Source organism: Micropterus salmoides, unplaced genomic scaffold (genome assembly GCF_014851395.1).
Source record: "Micropterus salmoides isolate LMB-PRFRI ecotype aquatic unplaced genomic scaffold, ASM1485139v1 Ms_hic_scaffold_5, whole genome shotgun sequence".
Taxonomy (NCBI): domain Eukaryota; kingdom Metazoa; phylum Chordata; class Actinopteri; order Centrarchiformes; family Centrarchidae; genus Micropterus; species Micropterus salmoides.
The window spans coordinates 23745632-23763006 of NW_024044237.1; the positions used below are offsets into that span (position 1 = coordinate 23745632).

At 42.5% G+C, this 17375-nt stretch overlaps 1 protein-coding gene across 3 annotated transcripts in view; it reads left to right on the forward strand.

The window, feature by feature from the left end:
- Positions 1–17098, forward strand: part of elf1 (E74-like ETS transcription factor 1) — a 40130-nt gene extending 23032 nt beyond the window's left edge. For 2 of the 3 annotated variants that reach the window (XM_038699844.1, XM_038699843.1), the window contains exons 2-10: positions 5456–5783; positions 6297–6353; positions 9563–9737; positions 10392–10496; positions 10668–10829; positions 10951–11034; positions 11715–11907; positions 12119–12478; positions 13868–17098. In XM_038699844.1, the coding sequence (XP_038555772.1) occupies positions 5712–5783; positions 6297–6353; positions 9563–9737; positions 10392–10496; positions 10668–10829; positions 10951–11034; positions 11715–11907; positions 12119–12478; positions 13868–14678 (2019 nt within the window). In that variant the 5' untranslated portion in view covers positions 5456–5711 and the 3' untranslated portion in view covers positions 14679–17098. The remainder of the gene's footprint in view (positions 1–5455; positions 5784–6296; positions 6354–9562; positions 9738–10391; positions 10497–10667; positions 10830–10950; positions 11035–11714; positions 11908–12118; positions 12479–13867) is intronic. The other variant, XM_038699845.1, reaches the window with a different exon arrangement.
- The last annotated feature ends 277 nt before the right edge of the window (positions 17099–17375 follow it).

A 17375-nucleotide genomic window follows, 5' to 3' on the forward strand; every position in this document is an offset into this window, starting at 1 on the left:
TTTGCGTCACTTGTGTAGATAATTCTAGTAATGATATTATTCATGGAAGAAATGCTACCTTTGTCACAAGACTCATATCTACGAGAGTAATAGCATGTTGTTTGAGAAGGAAGGAGGGGGAGTTGAGAACTTTCCGCTCTTACACAGAGGAAGAAATTTTCTTCTCAGTGTGGTTTAACAGACAGGAAGTAGCAGAAACCCACTGCTCAGTGATGCTGTTCCTGTGAGTGCAAGATTCACAGGTCAGTTTGTGGGTGTTTTTTCTGCCCAGTTTTAAAATATGTCACTGCTATATCTGGCTGGCATCATTTATCTCGTATGCCCCTAAACAAGAAAGTCCAATTCGCTGCGCTGTGATACAGGTTATTATGTAAATGGTTGATATAGACAGAGAACGAATGGCCATTTGGTTCTCATCAGGAAAAATGCCTCTTACAAATCTGAATACAAACTGACCACAAAAGTGGAATCTGGTCTCTAGAGATGTTTCTGAATGTTTGTCACTGGGGACATTACTGAGCTTTTGTCCCTGTTCTCCAGATCATATTATCCCACTAAAGCTAATGTCTTATCTTGTGTCAAATGTCAAATGGTATAACTAATAGCCTAGTGTGTTAGTTGGCACAAACAACTCTTGTCACAGGAAAGCATGGGTCTTTCTCCTAGAACCTTGAGCCTGAATGGAAAAGTACAAGTCTCAGAGGAGATGAGATTAAATTCCATTCTCCTTCTGAAAGCCCATGCTCGAGGTGACTTTTTTCTTTTAGTCTTCATTTGGCACGGCTGAGCTAAATGTCTCCTACTTTCAGACAGACGCAGTGAGTGCTGGCTCGGACACAGTGCCCAGTGCAGGGTATGCGTTTCTGATGCCTTGTTTTCTGCAGCTGCATGCCATTAGCCACTGTCTATGCCTGCCTCTGTGCCCATTTCTGCCATTTTATCGCCACACGCATGGTGTGGCCTTAGGATTGCAGTGAATGCACTCCTTTATTCATCTCTATAAAGTGGAGTAGAGTTTGAAGCATGGTGAGACATGCTGTATTGTGCAATCCTGGGTGGTGAGTAAAATATAGAATGCACAGAAAATACTGTATACAAAACAGTTGTTAAAGTGCTGACATAGTGCTGTAGCAGTGGTGAATACCACCTCTGTGTGTTTTTTGTCTGGCGTTGATGCAACTGCTTAATTACTGTCTTCTTACTCTATTGAATTAGCAAACATTTTTGTAGCACTATGAGCATGTCTGCTGCTATAACTCAATCAAGACCTTATTTAGTATCTTCAAATATAGGAAAGATGAAGATTAATACACATACATAGTCATTGCTTACTTTACTTTTTCTTTCACTGAACTGAGCCATGTTTTTACTTTGCCAAAACATTTGTGTTTGAGCTATTTTTCTTGGCGCTAAAAGTACCATTGTTACATACTGTTGTGTAGTTTAATGACATCTGTAGTAAAACATGCCCAAAAGGGAATTGCTGCCCAGAAATGATGACCAGGATCCTCTGATGCTCTTATGGGCTATCACAGGGCTCCAGGAATGAGCTCGAGCCTCACATCACTGAGTCATTTCCTTTACAGGAACCCAGAGGATCCTGCAATAACAGCATGTCTGTGCTGACAGCCATTCAATGACATGGTAGTGGTAAACCCACGCATTTTCTGCCATCTTGCACATCAGTGTTTCTCTACACAGCTGAATTGGGAAATCTAAACCTTTGTAGGGCTCATTTATGGTTAAGATTTTTTTTTCTGTGAGTACTGAAATGTGTCACTCAGCAGAGTAGGATGAAGGGCAAAATCACTGTTTCTGTCAGTTTAGGAACCTTTGCAGGTGTTTAGTGAGTGCAGAGAGAACTCTTGATTTATGTCCAGTTCAGCTTTTACCTGTTACCTATACCTGTGTGGGAAAAAGATTTCACATACCAGGAATACCACCCGCTCTCTGACACCAACACCAGCATCAGCAGTCCTGTGACTGCCGCCGTATCTCCAACCACCCCAGTGCACTGCTGAACATGTCACGTCACCTGATGAAATCTGCATATTTGTAACCTGAGCTGAAAATGGCTGATAAGTAAAGTTTGCCCTGGTCCTTTTCTCGCATCTCTCCAATGTTTGCACTCACCACATGCAGGGTGAGTCATTGCATAGTCATTCAATTGGCTTAAATTACCTCCTTTCATGGTCAACAATGAGCTCAGCTGAAGAGACTAAAGCAGTGGAAGTAGAGCCTTCTGGGAATGCTCCATTTGTTCATGAATCCTTACTCTAATTGGTTGTTATTGCGACTGGCAGTCCCCATCCTGAAGGGGTGGAGTAGGCCAGTGTTTGCTTTATACTCCTCCTCAGTCTGCTGTTCACCAGGCTGCCATATATAACAGACAGTGGAGGAGAGCAGATTGATAGACAGAATCACATCACCATGGTCACAGACAAGGGCCATGATGGAGCCATACTATCAGCTTTTGGGATATTAGGGTAAATCACTGGGGCTGCTACTGATGATTATTTTCATAGTTAAGAATTTGACAATTGACAAATCACCTGCCTATCACAAGTGTGCAGACCCAAGGGAGATGACAACCAACTTTTTGCTTTTGTTAAAAGTAAAAAAAAGAAAAGCTGACATGAATTCAGTTTATTATATGAGACAGAAAAGAAACATTAATTCCTGGCATTGGTAAACATAGTGGAGCATTTAGCAGCCAAAGAGCCAGATATCTCCCTCTAGGTTTGGTGGAGACCAAAATAGAGCTAATGAATATGAAGAATATTACATACATTCATCAGGTGGTCAAAAACATGATATCCAATGGATACTAGAAAAATAGGTAAACTGTGTGTTGAATACCTTTGCTATAACTTCACAAGGTGATAATACATCAATATTGCGTCTTCTGCTGCTCCAAAGTGGCCAGAAATCAATTAATGCTGCTTTAAACTATGTATTTATTACAAATGATTTAAATAGCATTTTTGCCTTTGCAATGTGTTTGGACACAGGACACCACAGTTACACATTTGATGCTGTAGAGCTCATACTAAAATGTTCGAGTCTGTCAAAAGAAGGCCCCACCCAGAGCGAGTCACAGGCAGTCTATTTGCTCTGTGGGCTATTATGCATTGACTAACATCCCAGTAAAATCCCTCCCTTTGCTGTTCTCCTCCTCTTCTCCTCTTCATGACGTAGTAAGTGCAGTTACAACCCTGCTCCTGTGCTGGGACAAGGCAGCTGTTGTCATGTGCTCGGGGATAATGGGCAGGCTGCGTCTGACTAATGGCTGGCTCTCTTGTATCCCTGTCTGCTGTTAGCACCATGCCAACTGGGACATTCAGACCAATGATGCACTGTCAGGAGGGATATAGAAAATACATAAACACTGACACAGTCTGATGCATTGCCGTATGAATACAGCAGGGGACACACATACACAGACACATAAAGTCAATTAGACACACAAATATAAAGAACTGGGAGGGAGAATACAAGATTTACTGTTCACTTCAATCTTGATTCCCGCTGATCTTGCCAATCTCCCGCAGTCTGTTTCCTGTCATCTGACAACCCATTCATTTACCCCCATAAGCTGAAATGTTCACACTAACTACTCCATCAATATCCATAAATCTAACAGAACCTGTTACAGCTAAAGAGGAATCAAGATGCTCTGTTACAGAGAACGTGCCTCATATCTGGGAGAATGCAGCGAGGCTGGGCAGGACAATTTCAGAGTGATCCCATGTGACACAGACCACTGAGTCCTACACTATCTCATCCCACATGGGGTGTCTTGGTCCGGCTTCACAGAGACCAGATGAGGGCATCTGCTGTAAATGTGTGGGTGTGTATGGTCCATGTAAAATTGCAACTGGAGACTCACTTAGCAAGCAGACACATGTCCACAGACATGATTTCTTTTGTTTTGTTTTTTTAAAACATGATTTATACATCTTCCTCCATTTGGAAGATCCTTACAGTATATCCCCTTGTTTCTGCTTGAGTCTGGTAATGGCTTGACACACTCAATCAGCGCCAATATGCCAAGAAGACCAGGGCACTGAAGAGCTCCAGAGAGATGGCTGCAGCGTCCAGCTCAGTGAAACACTAGCCCGTCTCTCCTCTACCTCCCAGAAGGATGTTTTCCAGACCACAGTCACATGTTACTATTCTGTCTGGATGTTTGGCAGAAAGATAAACTAAATCGCAAAATTTGTTTGGCCCCTGTGCTCCACAAGCTGCAGAACTTGCCCCCCCCAATCCCCCCATCCCCCCATCCCCAGCACCTAGTCAGTCACACAGGCATTTCATAGAAAATAACCTCCACCCTGCAGCAGTGGAAAAAGCAGGGATGTGTGTGTGTGTGTGTGTGTGTGTGTGTGTGTGTGTGTGTGTGTGTGTGGGGGTGGGAGTGTACAAAACATTGCCATCTCTTACTTCTTTACTGCTACCAGTTCTTTGGTCCCTGAGAAGGAGGAGGTGGGGGTTTGTGGCCCTGGGCTGTCCGTTTATTCTTCAGCCTAACATCAGCCCCTCCCGTCCTTCAAACCTGCCTTTGGGTATGGGGTTGACACACACACACACACTAACGAGCACATGACCACCAGTTTCTCTCCCCCACTGCCTGTGATCACAGTATCTTCCCGAGGGTCAGCACAGAGTATCATCAGACGAGTGATCTCTCGTGTGTGTGTGTGTGTGTGTGTGTGTGTGTGTGTGTGTAGAGGGAGGGTTCGTTCAGACCCCTCTCCGCCCCAGCACTCACTCATGTGATCATGATATCAGCCCCGGAGCCTTAGGATCTTGGGTGGTTTGCTGAGGGGTGTCTTCACTTCAGGGACGGAGACAGCTATGAAATGAGAGGCATGAAGTGGTCAAATCAAAATAAGTTGTGAGATCCTCCTGATGCTGATATGTTGTGCTTATTTTAGCGTTGCAAAAATGGACCGATTAGTCGATAGAAAGAAAATAAATTGGCAACTATTGTGATAAATGATTTTAAAGTTATTTTTCAAGCAGAAATGCCAAACACTTGAGGATTGCAGGTTCTCAAATGTCAGACTTTTCAGCTATTCTTGGTCTGAAACCTGTTTTTCTGGTGAGCACAGAAGACTTTTTTACTTGGTCTTGATTCGCTCTGAGTTTATTAGAGGGTTTGTCAGGCAGGGAGGTAACAATCTGCCATTGATCTGATTTCTCTGCAGAAACTTGTGGCTTTTTCAGCTTTGAACATCAGATCTAGACATAGCCCAGATAAGTGTGTCCTGCCTGAAACTGTGTAGGTCTGGTTATTATTTGAATTGTGAGTTTTAAGGCCTCAAAAACACTCACACAAGGATTCTTTTTCTGTGCCATCCCTGCTCCTACCTTCCTCTCTTGTCTCTGTGAAATTAAATCTGATCTAATATGTCTATTGACCCTAGCCCCTATCTCTATCTCTCTCTCCCAGGTGTAGATGCTCCAGGCGCAGCGGGACCCAGCCTCCGTGTCAGAGAGGGACGAGGCTGCTCCCACCTGGGCCACAGCACTCCTCTGAAACCCGGATCGTGGTCTCTCTTTCGGAGCGCTAACCACCCAGATTAGAGAACAGGAGGACGACAGGGAAGCCATTTTGTGAGGTGAAGCTGAGTCTCTGTCCGTACCGACGAGGAGCCAGGCATAGTCATTGCCGGGATATTTTAAGTTGCCCTCTGACCTCCACTACCATGACGACTGCAGTACAGCCCAGCGAACTGGTGTTTGAATTTGCCAGCAACGGGATGGACGAAATCAATCAGGTATCGCTCTGGAGAAACCACATTTCAAACTTAATCCAGATGTTTGTTGCTTTTAATGCGTGACTGGGCCTGTAGACTACAATTTATTATTTGATCAAAAGACCTTTGGACCAGTGTTTGACCATCCATTTTTTAAAAGCCAGATATACTGTATGTGATCTTGTTGATACATCTAAGACTTTTCATAGCAGGGCAAACAAACCTTGTGTAAACAGCATGGTCACTGGGGTAGGATTAGTCGTGGCTCAGAGCCTGTGATCTTTAACTCTGACAACATGTTGGGGAACGAGGCAGGCGGAGGGGAGGATGGAGCAGAGAGGAGGTCTGGGAAGAAGAGAGTGGGCTGCTGGGAGCACAGAAATGGAAAGATTGAAAAATCTGCAGCGAGGTTAGGTTAGGGTGCGTGGGAGGGACAGGGTGGGACTTGGCCATCAATGTGTTTGTGGCATAAAGGTTAATGTGTGTGCATGCGATGTGAACCTGTGCCTATGTGTCTTTTCATTGCCCGGTCAGGTGTGCAGTTATTTCATCCCCACACCTGTGTCTGAATCCTGTGGAGCAGGCTTGATTGTAAGTGTGGTTGTATGATGTATATGTGTTCTTATATCTGTGTGTGTATCTAGAGTGGCAAGTTGTCACTGGATCCCTGAATAGCACCAGTTCAGGCCAAACCTGACAGACCAGTTACAAGGCTGCTTGGAAGTGATGGGATAATTCAACTAAATGACTTGTATTGTTCCAGTGTTCCAGTTTTGTTCCTTGCTGAACCCACTCAGCCTGTTAAGCAAGCAGCATGCCCCTATTTGCTAAGTCCTGGAAACACCCCCAAAAAGCAACAACACAGTAACATATGACTGCTGAGGCCATTTTGTTTCTGCTGGTTGTTGTTAAGATTTATTTTGGCCTCAATAAAGCTGTTTTAGCTCAGTGAAATCACAGGGAGGGTTCTGTAATGATTAGCCATGCTATATTGGTTTTTAAGTCAATAAGTAGCTCCCTAAGGTGCATTATGTAATGACTGTAGGATGATACTTAACGTTTGATCTAACAATGGGTAGCCACAAAAAAAAAACTTGAACTTGATTTGAAATAAAAATCTAAGTAAAGGTTTCTACATAGTCAAAGACATTTGGCTTCTAGTCAAACAACCCATTTTTAAACATGGTAGAATCTCTCATGTTACAAGCTGCTATGCTCTCAGATATCATGATTATGAGGATATTGAAAGCGTACACACAGTGGCTGGGCAGGTAAAGCAGAAGAGAGTGGGGTGTGGGGGGAACAGCTTGCACAGATGCTGTTGCTTTCAAAGGCAGAATGGGGAACTCAGAAATGTAAATCGGTCTGATTCTTATCGCTCCTGTTTCCCTACTAGAAACACTATTCAAGTCAACAAAGAGGAAGAAGCAGTTAAAACCTTTAGGATGTTCAATATTATCTGTCAGACTGTGTCACATGTCGGGCGCCTGTTAAACAACTCTCTCTCTCTCTCTTCCATAGTTATGATCTTGCACATTGCAACATGTTTTTCAAATTGTCAAATCAACAATACAAGACTTGTCTGAAGGTGTTCCCAGCAAAAACCAGTTAGCATCAAAACAACTGCAGAGAAAGCAGCTTCAGACACCTCATGCTCTGTCAGCAAACTGTGTGAGATTCAGGTTTCTGCACTTGACGGGGGTGGGGTGCTGCTGCTGCTGCTGCTGCTGCTGCTGCTGCTGCTGCTGTTTCTGTAGCTCAGCAGGCCAATAGTCAAAATGCCTTTTGTCTACACACGATTGACTCAAGGACAGCAAACATCATTTAAACCAAGACGAGGAGATGCGGTAGCCTCACTGTCTAGCTATCCGATAATATGTCTACCAAAGACTCGATTAATGGGAAACATTCAGTGTATGTCAGTGAGACATTGATAGTGTCTGCAGTCAAAGCAAAACTCAGGGTTTTTATTAGCCCCATGAGGCCTCGAGGTTTTGCTGCCGAGATGACATAAGCTATTTGTTGTTGATCTACAAAGTTATGATAGACGTCTTGTGGAGCCATCTTGCTCCTGAATCACAGACGATACATTATGTAGAGTGTATACAATTACTAATAAACAATCCTTGGGTAATTACTGCTGATCCTGCTCGGGAGGCCTAACTGTTTAATACCGTGTCCAAATAATGAGCTGGTCTGTTAGTTTCCTGGTTAAAGTGTAGCTGAAATGGGAGTGTATCCACGGACTGCCCTGTCTTCCCACCCCCACAAAACCCGGACACCTGGTATGCCCCAGGTCCAAACCAACAATGGACACTTGTCCAAAGAGACAGTTAAGCCTATATTCATGTTCCTCATACTGCACTGTTTTCTCTATCCTGTTCCTCCATTAATCAGGTCATGACAGTAAGACTGTGCTCTCAGTTGATCTACACTGTTTGTAAATTATGTAAATTTAAGGAGGCAATAGGCCGCCACTTAAAACTTTCTTTTTTTAATTAACTGTTTTTCTGTCGAGTGTCGGTTCAGGCAACACTGCAAATGTTCTAGTTATTGCGGCTTGTTATTTGTGGGGCAGCATTGTAAGTTGCACTCTCATTACAGGCAGTATAATATTAAGAAGAAATTTGTTACTGTTATGCAAAGGCTACATTCAATTTCACTAATCTTTTAACTATCCTAGGGCTATTCCTAACCCTGGTGCGCCGGGGCAGAGCTATGAAGACTTTCTATTTATCTGTTTTAGTGTGCTTTGGACATATAATAATAATACATTTAGAAAGCCATTCCTCAAACCCCCAAAGCAGCTACACTGCTCACACTGTCATGGTGGAAAATGATTTCTGAACATTTTTGAAGTGTAGTCTGCTGCCATCTGCTGGTGGTCAGTTCACTATGCGTTGTTTTGCATCAAAGTACCTGTGACCTTTTCATTTAAAACAAAAGTTTTCAGTTTTTTTTGATGATTTTCAAATCAGATCTGACTCTGGTGTTGTATGTTGTTCATACTTAATGAAATAAACAAATTGATAGCTGTCATTCAAGGTTACTAGTATCAGAAAAACATCACAATAAGAGCTTTGTAGGGCCATATGACTTGACTTATACAAAGGAATGAATAAGTCCCCATATCTCTGTCATTGACACGTACCAAGCGCCCAATGACCATTCTGTTTTTGAGGAGCACTCAGGTATGTTGGGCTTCTCAGCTGTTCCTCGATGGCTTGGCCCAGACACCAGTAATTCCCTCTGTACCCTCGCGTCGTCCTACATCGGGCTTTGCCATGCCTGAAATGAGACGGCAGGGTTAGAATTCCCAAAGCACGCTCAGGACATGCTGAAGGGGGGTGCTTGGCTGCAATTCATAACTGATCCATTAACATTCATTTGGGTTTATATAATTTCTGAGCATAAGATTAACTTCTCATGAGAAGTAGGCCAAATCAAACAGCTGGTTCCTGTCTTCTTCAGGGGGTCCCTGTGGGCCACTGCAACACCACAGAAATTACCTCTGCTCTATGCTATGTGCCTCCATATTAGCTGAAATTGAGTATGAATGTACAATATTTTACAAGGCAATAAAAATAAGAGACCAAATCCAGTTATAGCATTAATCTGATGTCATCTGGGGGTTTTATATTGCATTTATGATGTGTAGTGGAGGAATTAATGGTGTTTTTATTGCATATACACACGCGGATGTGCAAAGACCGTCAGCCCCCTGCTTTCCAGTGATAGCTCCTGTGTTACAACACCTCAAACCTCTCTCTGTATGTGTGTGTGTTCATCTTTCTCTTCAGCTGGACGACCCGTCAGTATTCCCAGCGGTGATTGTTGAGCAGGTGCCTGCAGCCGATCTGCTGCAGGTCTATTCAGGCCTGGAGTCCGATGAGGTGACCAACGGCATCATGGTGGACACCACTCTACATGTCGTGGAGGAACCTTCCATCTCGTTGGGAGGGGTGGACCTCTCGGGTAAAGACGTTTTACTTTACTATCATTTGAAGGGAAATGTGCTCAGTTAGGTGCACATACAACACACTAGTGTTTAAGTCCAGATCACAGCTGTTAGCAAACAAGTGGAAGACCACGCAAAGAAGGGAAATCACATTCTACACATTTGGTCCCTGCTCAGATTCACAACTGAATCTTTTTCTTTTTTAATTGTTAATGAAACAAATGTGAATCTCAACATCTTTGTAGTTCTTTACATTACGGGTCTGTAATTTCATAGGATCTTCTTAGAAAGAACTATATAATTTGATACTATTTGTTGGAATCTTTTTTATTGAATTCTTTTTTATTTCAAATGAGTCCCAAATTACATTGTTATTTATTTTATGCCTCTTAGAAATTATTTGGTATTTACAGTCCTGTAAAATGAAGTGTAAATATTTTTTAGCATGTACTTTTACAGGGCACTATTTCCTATTTTTTCTTTAAGTATTTGTATACTTAGTAGTAAAAATGTCGCAGACATGAAAGCAGACATGAAAAATGTTTCTGGTAGTCATGCTAGCCATTCAGCTGTATCCGACAAAGACCCAGACACATACATGTAAGCAATTACCACAATATACATAGTACAAGGATTTCTGATTAATGACTTTGTTGTCATCTTATGGACAGAAACCAGAGTTTCAGGCGCAGAGGACAGCATGGAGACGAACGAAGCTGCAGCAGCTCTTCTTAACATGGAGTCTCCAAACAACATTTTGGATGAGAAGCGTATGAGTAAGTTGTTTTGCATAGTATAAGTTATCCATAAGTATATATACATAATTTCAAAAATGGCAAAACTTCAGCTTTAATCTAACATTGTTTTAAGCATGAGATACATTCTTTGAGGTCTACTCATGGTTTGTCTGTGTTTCTGTATCTCTTTTTATCTCTATTTATGTATAGCATACACCTACGGCACTCTGCTGGAGTCAGACTTGACGTACACCCCTCTAAGGCCTGACCAGATGGATAATAGTGGCCTTGACATGTCCCTAGACGAGGACACTTCATCCATGGATGAGATACCCCAAAAGTGTCCCTTAAAACCACAGAAAAAAACCAAAGGTAATAATGTCGTCCCCCGCCTCCTTGTTAGAACACTAGAGCTCTTGGTGTTGTAGATAATTGCATGATTCTGCTGTGACCTCTCAACTTATAACACACTACCCCTCAATTTGAATCATAGTGCGGAAGCCGCGGGCAGTGCGTCCCTGCTCCCCTATCACCACCCCTAACCTGCCACTCAGGAAGAAGAGCAAAGAGGGCAAAGGTAAGCCTCACTAACTAGCCCATTTCTCTGTAACGAGCCAATAAAAATCAAGGTCTCTCCTCCTCTTGTGTGCGCTCTGTTTCCTCCTGTGGAGTGTGCAAACAGAAGTCCTGCAGTCCGGCAGGGGTTGAATCTGGGTGAGTTAATGGATGAGGGGATCTCAGAATGCAGTGTTTCACAGGGAAACAGAAGTGATTGCAGGCTGGAGGGCACATTGATGCTCTACCAGCAGAAGCAGACTAGTGCTGCTCGATGTGAACCCTCGTTGCACCATACAGTGTGACACAATGAGGAGGGGGCTGGGGACGGCAGGTTCAGCTGCACACATATACATCACCCTGTCATGGTGTCTGGGATTCAAATGACTATTGGGAGCGTTGCTGTTTTTAACCACTTCTGCCAAAACATCTCACAAGTGAGAGTAATCTACTCCCAGGCTTGGTACAGTTAATTCCATGACACACATGCGCACACACACAACTGACACAACAATGGTTATAAGAAAAGAGTAGTTTCTCCTGTAACCTCATAGGTGTGATATAACATTATACAGTAAAACCGAAACTACTAAATGAATTATAGATGTTTATAGCACAGCTGTAAGGCCCCACCATGAATGTCTGATGTGATTGAATGTTAAAAAACATGACTTCATTTACCCCCCCCCCCCTAATTTGCAGGCAACACAATCTACCTGTGGGAATTCCTTCTGGCTCTACTGCAGGATAAAAACACCTGTCCCAAATACATCAAGTGGACACAGCGGGAGAAAGGCATCTTTAAGCTGGTGGACTCCAAGGCTGTTTCAAAGCTGTGGGGCAAACACAAGAACAAGCCTGACATGAACTATGAGACCATGGGAAGAGCTCTCAGGTAAGGGGAACACAGGAATGAGGTCCATTTTCCAAAGCTCCTTGTCACGCACGTTAGCTCCCATGTCTCTGAACCCTGCAGACATGATTCCACATATATGTTTGTAATACTACACTAGAATGACAGTTTTACATTTTATGAGGCTGTTGACTTTGAATGATAATATTGTCGATAATGTGATTAACGGCTCTTTATCTACTTTTTCCTCTAGGTACTACTACCAGAGAGGCATTCTGGCTAAAGTGGAGGGGCAGCGGCTGGTCTATCAGTTTAAAGAGATGCCAGCTGATCTGGTGGTGATCGAGGATGAAGACACAGTCTCTGATGCCAACACAGGCTACGGGAATCAGAGATCTAGCAACGGACGTTCAGTGGTCCGTGGAGGGTCGAAAGGACACGGGAGGGCTCACAGTCACCACCAAGTCTCAGTGAAGCAGATGAAGAAGGAGCCTAGTGATGAATATCTGTACCCGGAAACCGACGGCGGACAGACTGAGCATCTACTTCAGTCTGTCCATGTGTTTCAGACCAGCCAAGGGTCAGTTGTCCAAGATCCGGCACAAGCTGTGAGGTAGGAGATTGGCAAGAGGAACACAGACATTCTTTAAATTACACACACTTTTACCAGAGTTTTTCATATTGGGAGAGTGACTGTCAGCTAAATGAAGAATGGTTTGATTTCATTTTTATTTGAATATAGCGCAGTGGGTGCTAGAAAACATTAATTTCTGATGAGAGGTTTCATGATCTTTCAAACTAGCTAGACTGATGAATCGGCAGGGGTGATAGTTGTTTATTCCGGATATATCAACGCATATCTCTGCAGAGAAGTAACATGAAATTGCTGTACAGAAATGTCAAGGATATGTTGGAGATAATTTAGAAACAGTGTCTCCAAAAAATTGCTTTTCCACCAGAAAACAGTTTAGTTTTCAATCGTAAAAAAATGTCTCAATCAATATATATCCTGGTCACAATTCTTTAAAAAAATGTTTTTAAAGGACTGATTAACATTTTGTGAAATATGCCTATTCACTCTCTTGCCTAGCATTAGATGAGAAGATATATACTATCTCATGTCTGACAGAAAACATCAAACTATTCTTGTAAAGGATCCTTATCAAAATGTTTTGTGTGTGTTATAGAAAAATACATATGAGTCGATTTGTTGTTATTGGACTTTTGTAATTGCCAAATATCAACATCAGTAGGGATCAAAAAAATAAATAAAAAATTCTGCATCAGACAGGCTTTATTCCAAACCCACAGGATGCTTCAATAGCAAAAATCTTTTCAGATGAGTTATTGAGGTGAAAAGCTTATTTATTTGGTGGTCCTGAAAATTCACAAATTTATGAACCCTTGACACACACATACATAATTACTTGACTATGGTGCTCATACGCATACACACATGCACAGAAATGCACTTGTCTGTGAAATTGACATAATATGACTGACTCAACCCTTGTCAACCTTTTTTTAATGGCTGTGACTTGTATGGGAGTCTTGAAACCTTGTATCTACAAAAATGTCAGCTTTTCCGAAACTGAGATAAACTCTTAAATTGCAGTACATGCTCCCTTTGTAAAGCTTATAATGGTCATTTTTTGTTGGTATCAGAGAGACATTGACCCAAATCTATGGTACTCTTTGCATCATACTGCACAGGTTTGTATACCGTTTGGCTTTTTCCTAAGTTGTTAAACATCGTCTGCAGTTAGCAATCAAGGAGAAAAATGATTTCTGCATTACAGCGCCGTTTGTTATATTAATAAGGGCATTAGTTCTGCTGTTTAGGATCATAGCTGTGCACTGGGTAACGTTCTCAATAGGGTTCCATTAAAAAATAATCCTTGTCTGTATTTGCAAAGATACAAACTGAATATTCAATTACAACAGCTCTGTCAGAAACAATGAAGAAACACGAGTACATATTCAGTTAAATTTGTCTTCTCAGGACCATCTCTGCTCCTGCATCACTTCCTGTGGTCCTGACATCTAGCGGATCTCTTCAGTCTGTTCCCCTCTCCACTGTTCTGGCCAACGGGGACTCCAATCACTCCTCCCCCCCTCGGGTTATTCTCCACACCATGCCCTCCACCACAGCAGGTAGTAAAGATGTGCTCACCATCCAGACGGCATCTCTAGCAGGTGGAGCCAACAGCCTGCAGGATGGCCTCCCTCAGCAGCTCCTTGTCACCAGTCTGGGCTCCTCCACTGTCTCCTGCTCCACCTCCTCCTCCTGCACTTCATCTCCAGGAGTCATTAGTTCCACCGCTTCCAACATCAACCTCACTCGCCTGGTTACCATCAACACAACCTGTGGGCAGACCATGGTGGCACAGCAGCCCGGCACTGTAATTGCCACCGTGCTCAAATCCAGCGACCTCTCTGGGCTGCATGTCAAAGAGGAGCTGCTGGATCCCAGCTACTTCCATTCGATGGTGAACGGTGATCCATCACTGGCATCACATACGTTTGAGAGAGAAGAGATCGAGGTTGGGGAAGCAGAGCTGCAGTATAGGACTGTGATCATTGATACCAGTCAAAGCCATGGCCAGGAGGCTGTGAGTGGAACTATAATTAATGGGCATTCCTCCCAGAACAGCAGCCCTAGTGAGGGCCTGACCCCTGTAGAGGAGCTGGAAGTGCGTGGGGAGATGTCCCTGCAGCCTGAGCAGGGAATCAAAGGGCTGCAGGAGCTGCCACTGTCTGTCCAATTGCCTGCAAACTTTATCCAGATAAAGACAGAGCCTGCAGAGGCTTAGGGCTGCAGGACTCCTCCACACAAGCTGAACCAAAAACAACAACCATTGCATCATTTTCACTGCAGACTTGATGTTTGTTTTTTTTCCTAACACAGTGATCTGATCAAAGATCAGAGCGAGGGATCTTGCTGGGTGTTGCTCTTAAAAGTTGGTCACTTCAGCCTCAGGATTTATTGTTTACTCACATATTTTGTGACCATGTGCCTAATTTAAAAAAATCAAGGGAGTGTTTTTCTAAGAATTCACTTTCCATAGACATTGCCCATTAACCCCAAAACACACAGATACACACACACACACACACACACACACACACACACACATAAAGCAAGCTCCCCCTCCAGGAGAACAGCCATTGGATTAACCAGGGATCCCTGTCTACCAAATGTGCCAGTTAGTAATTTTCTTATCTTTCATCTCATTAGACTTGTATGTTATCAGAGGAGAATGCAACAAACCAAAACTGGGGACTGAATGCCAAATGGTGCAATGAAATCAGACTTCTGAGAACGTGCAAAGGGTATATGTGTGTGTGTTTTTTTTAAAACCATATACAAGTTTCTGTTCCCACGGATGAGGGATGGAGTTGGTGTCACGGTGTCCTATCCGGTGAAAACAAAAACAAATCTCAGAGTTTAATTGAAGAGTGCCTTACAGGAAGTTCAAACAGCTCAAAACTCTTTCTTTGTGAAACGTCTGGGAAAAAGATGAAAAACGGACTAAATGGCTTTTCAGACTTTCAGACATCTAAGAACATATTACTCATTTATTTTCGTATAAACAAAAAAGGTATGCATTCCCTCTCTATTACTCCTGGCCTTAAAACACTGTGTTACTATGGAAATGGACATTTTCTGTCCACCAAGGACAACCGAACATCAAAACTGTTTGTATAGAGCTACAGACCGGAGGCACAGCAAGATAGGGAGGCACAAATGGAGAGAAAGAATACGCAGGATAAAACTGATTTTATCAGCCTCTGCTTCAGGGCCTCCAAGGTTTAAATCCTGTTTATATGAAATGGAATTATATATACATATATATAAATATATATATATATATATACATATAATATACAATTGAGATAAAATTTTAAGGCCATAGCGAATTTATTTATTTTGTGAATTTCTAAATTCTGTATAAAGACAGACACATTTGTCTTCTATTTACATGTGTAAACATGAGGGAAAATACAAAGAATATGAACATTAATACCAGGAAGTTTATTTGGTATTTTTTTTAAGACCAACATTTTTAATTTGTATAGCATTTCACATAATCAGCTTTGGCATTTTCTTGAGATTTGGACTTGAGTGCTCAGTGCAGCATCATTATTCCACTGTTATGTTATCTTATTGTAGATATCTCTTTGTTGTGTGTCTGATTTAAATATGTACTGAATGTGCTTTGGTTCCTTCTTTTCAGCAGACATACCTCTTTACCTTTTTCAACAGTCAAGCAGTAGGGACTATGCATTTGAAACAGTTATGTTCTGTGTACTGTATTAAACATCAGTGTAATCAGCCAGTAAGTCTTTGACATCATATCTCAAGTTTCTTTAGTTTGGTACAGTGAGTACCAGATCTGTTAAAGCTCCTTTCTCTTTCATTCATCTCATCTCCACTGGCCTTGTCTCCTTCCTTTTTTTTCTCTTCTCTCCACTCTTCATTTCTCCTCTCATCTTGTCTCCTCTCCCCTCGTTTTACTTGTGCCTTGTCTCGTCTCGCCTCCTCCTCTCCTTTCTTCTCCATTCCTTGTGCCTTGTCTCCTCTCCTCTCTTCTCATGTCCTCCCTCTCTCTTCTTTCTCTCCTGCTCTCGGGTCAGTCGAGTCTGTGCCTTCTTTATTTGCTGCCCCACTTTGTTAAGAAACTCTCAGCCCAGCCATCCGATTGGCCCCTCGGTTCTGCCCGGGGATGAAGCCATATTGATCCTGAGTGGTATCACAGCTAAATTGGTTGTATTTTCCACCCGGACTGTAGCTGCAGAGGGAGGACATTCAGACACACTGACCTCCATCTGCACTGGCACCTAAGGAAAGGAGTTAAATGCTGCTTTACAACCCCACATCAGCCAAAGGGCTCTGGGTCTGCAAAGACACTCTGAATGTATACTTATTGTTTAAGTGCATGCTTATTCAAATTTTTGACAATCATAAATTACACTGGGTTACATTTGCATTCAGACCTGTCAGTCTTTGAGTGGGGATTTGCTGCTTTATTTTCTTTTTTTTGCATTGTATGTATTCCTGTATCTCCCCTGTGTTTTCCACAAGCACTCTTGTCTGTGAGATGTTGAGGTATGTCCGCTGCTATGTTCTTCTCTTGTCTTGGGTTGTCAATTGCCTCCCTTATGCTGAACATAGAATAGGTTTTTAAGAAAAAGTCAATGTACTAATTAAAAACAAAATCTTCTGACCGAATATCCTCTTTATTTGTTTTGTTGGAGACAAGGTGGTTTTGAAATCGTGTGAGGCAAAGATAAAATGTCATACAAAAAATAAGACAATTAAAGTTGGAAACAAATAGCTCGCAAGGGGTTACTAAGTCAATTAATTTCTACAGTCGAGATAATGAAAATGAAGTATTTCTGCACTGAAAACTCAAAGTCTTATTGTTGGGCTGTTGCAGCTCTGAGGGACATTCGACCACATGGCATTTGAAGAGAAAGAAAAGGCTACTGTAGGAAACTGGATTGCA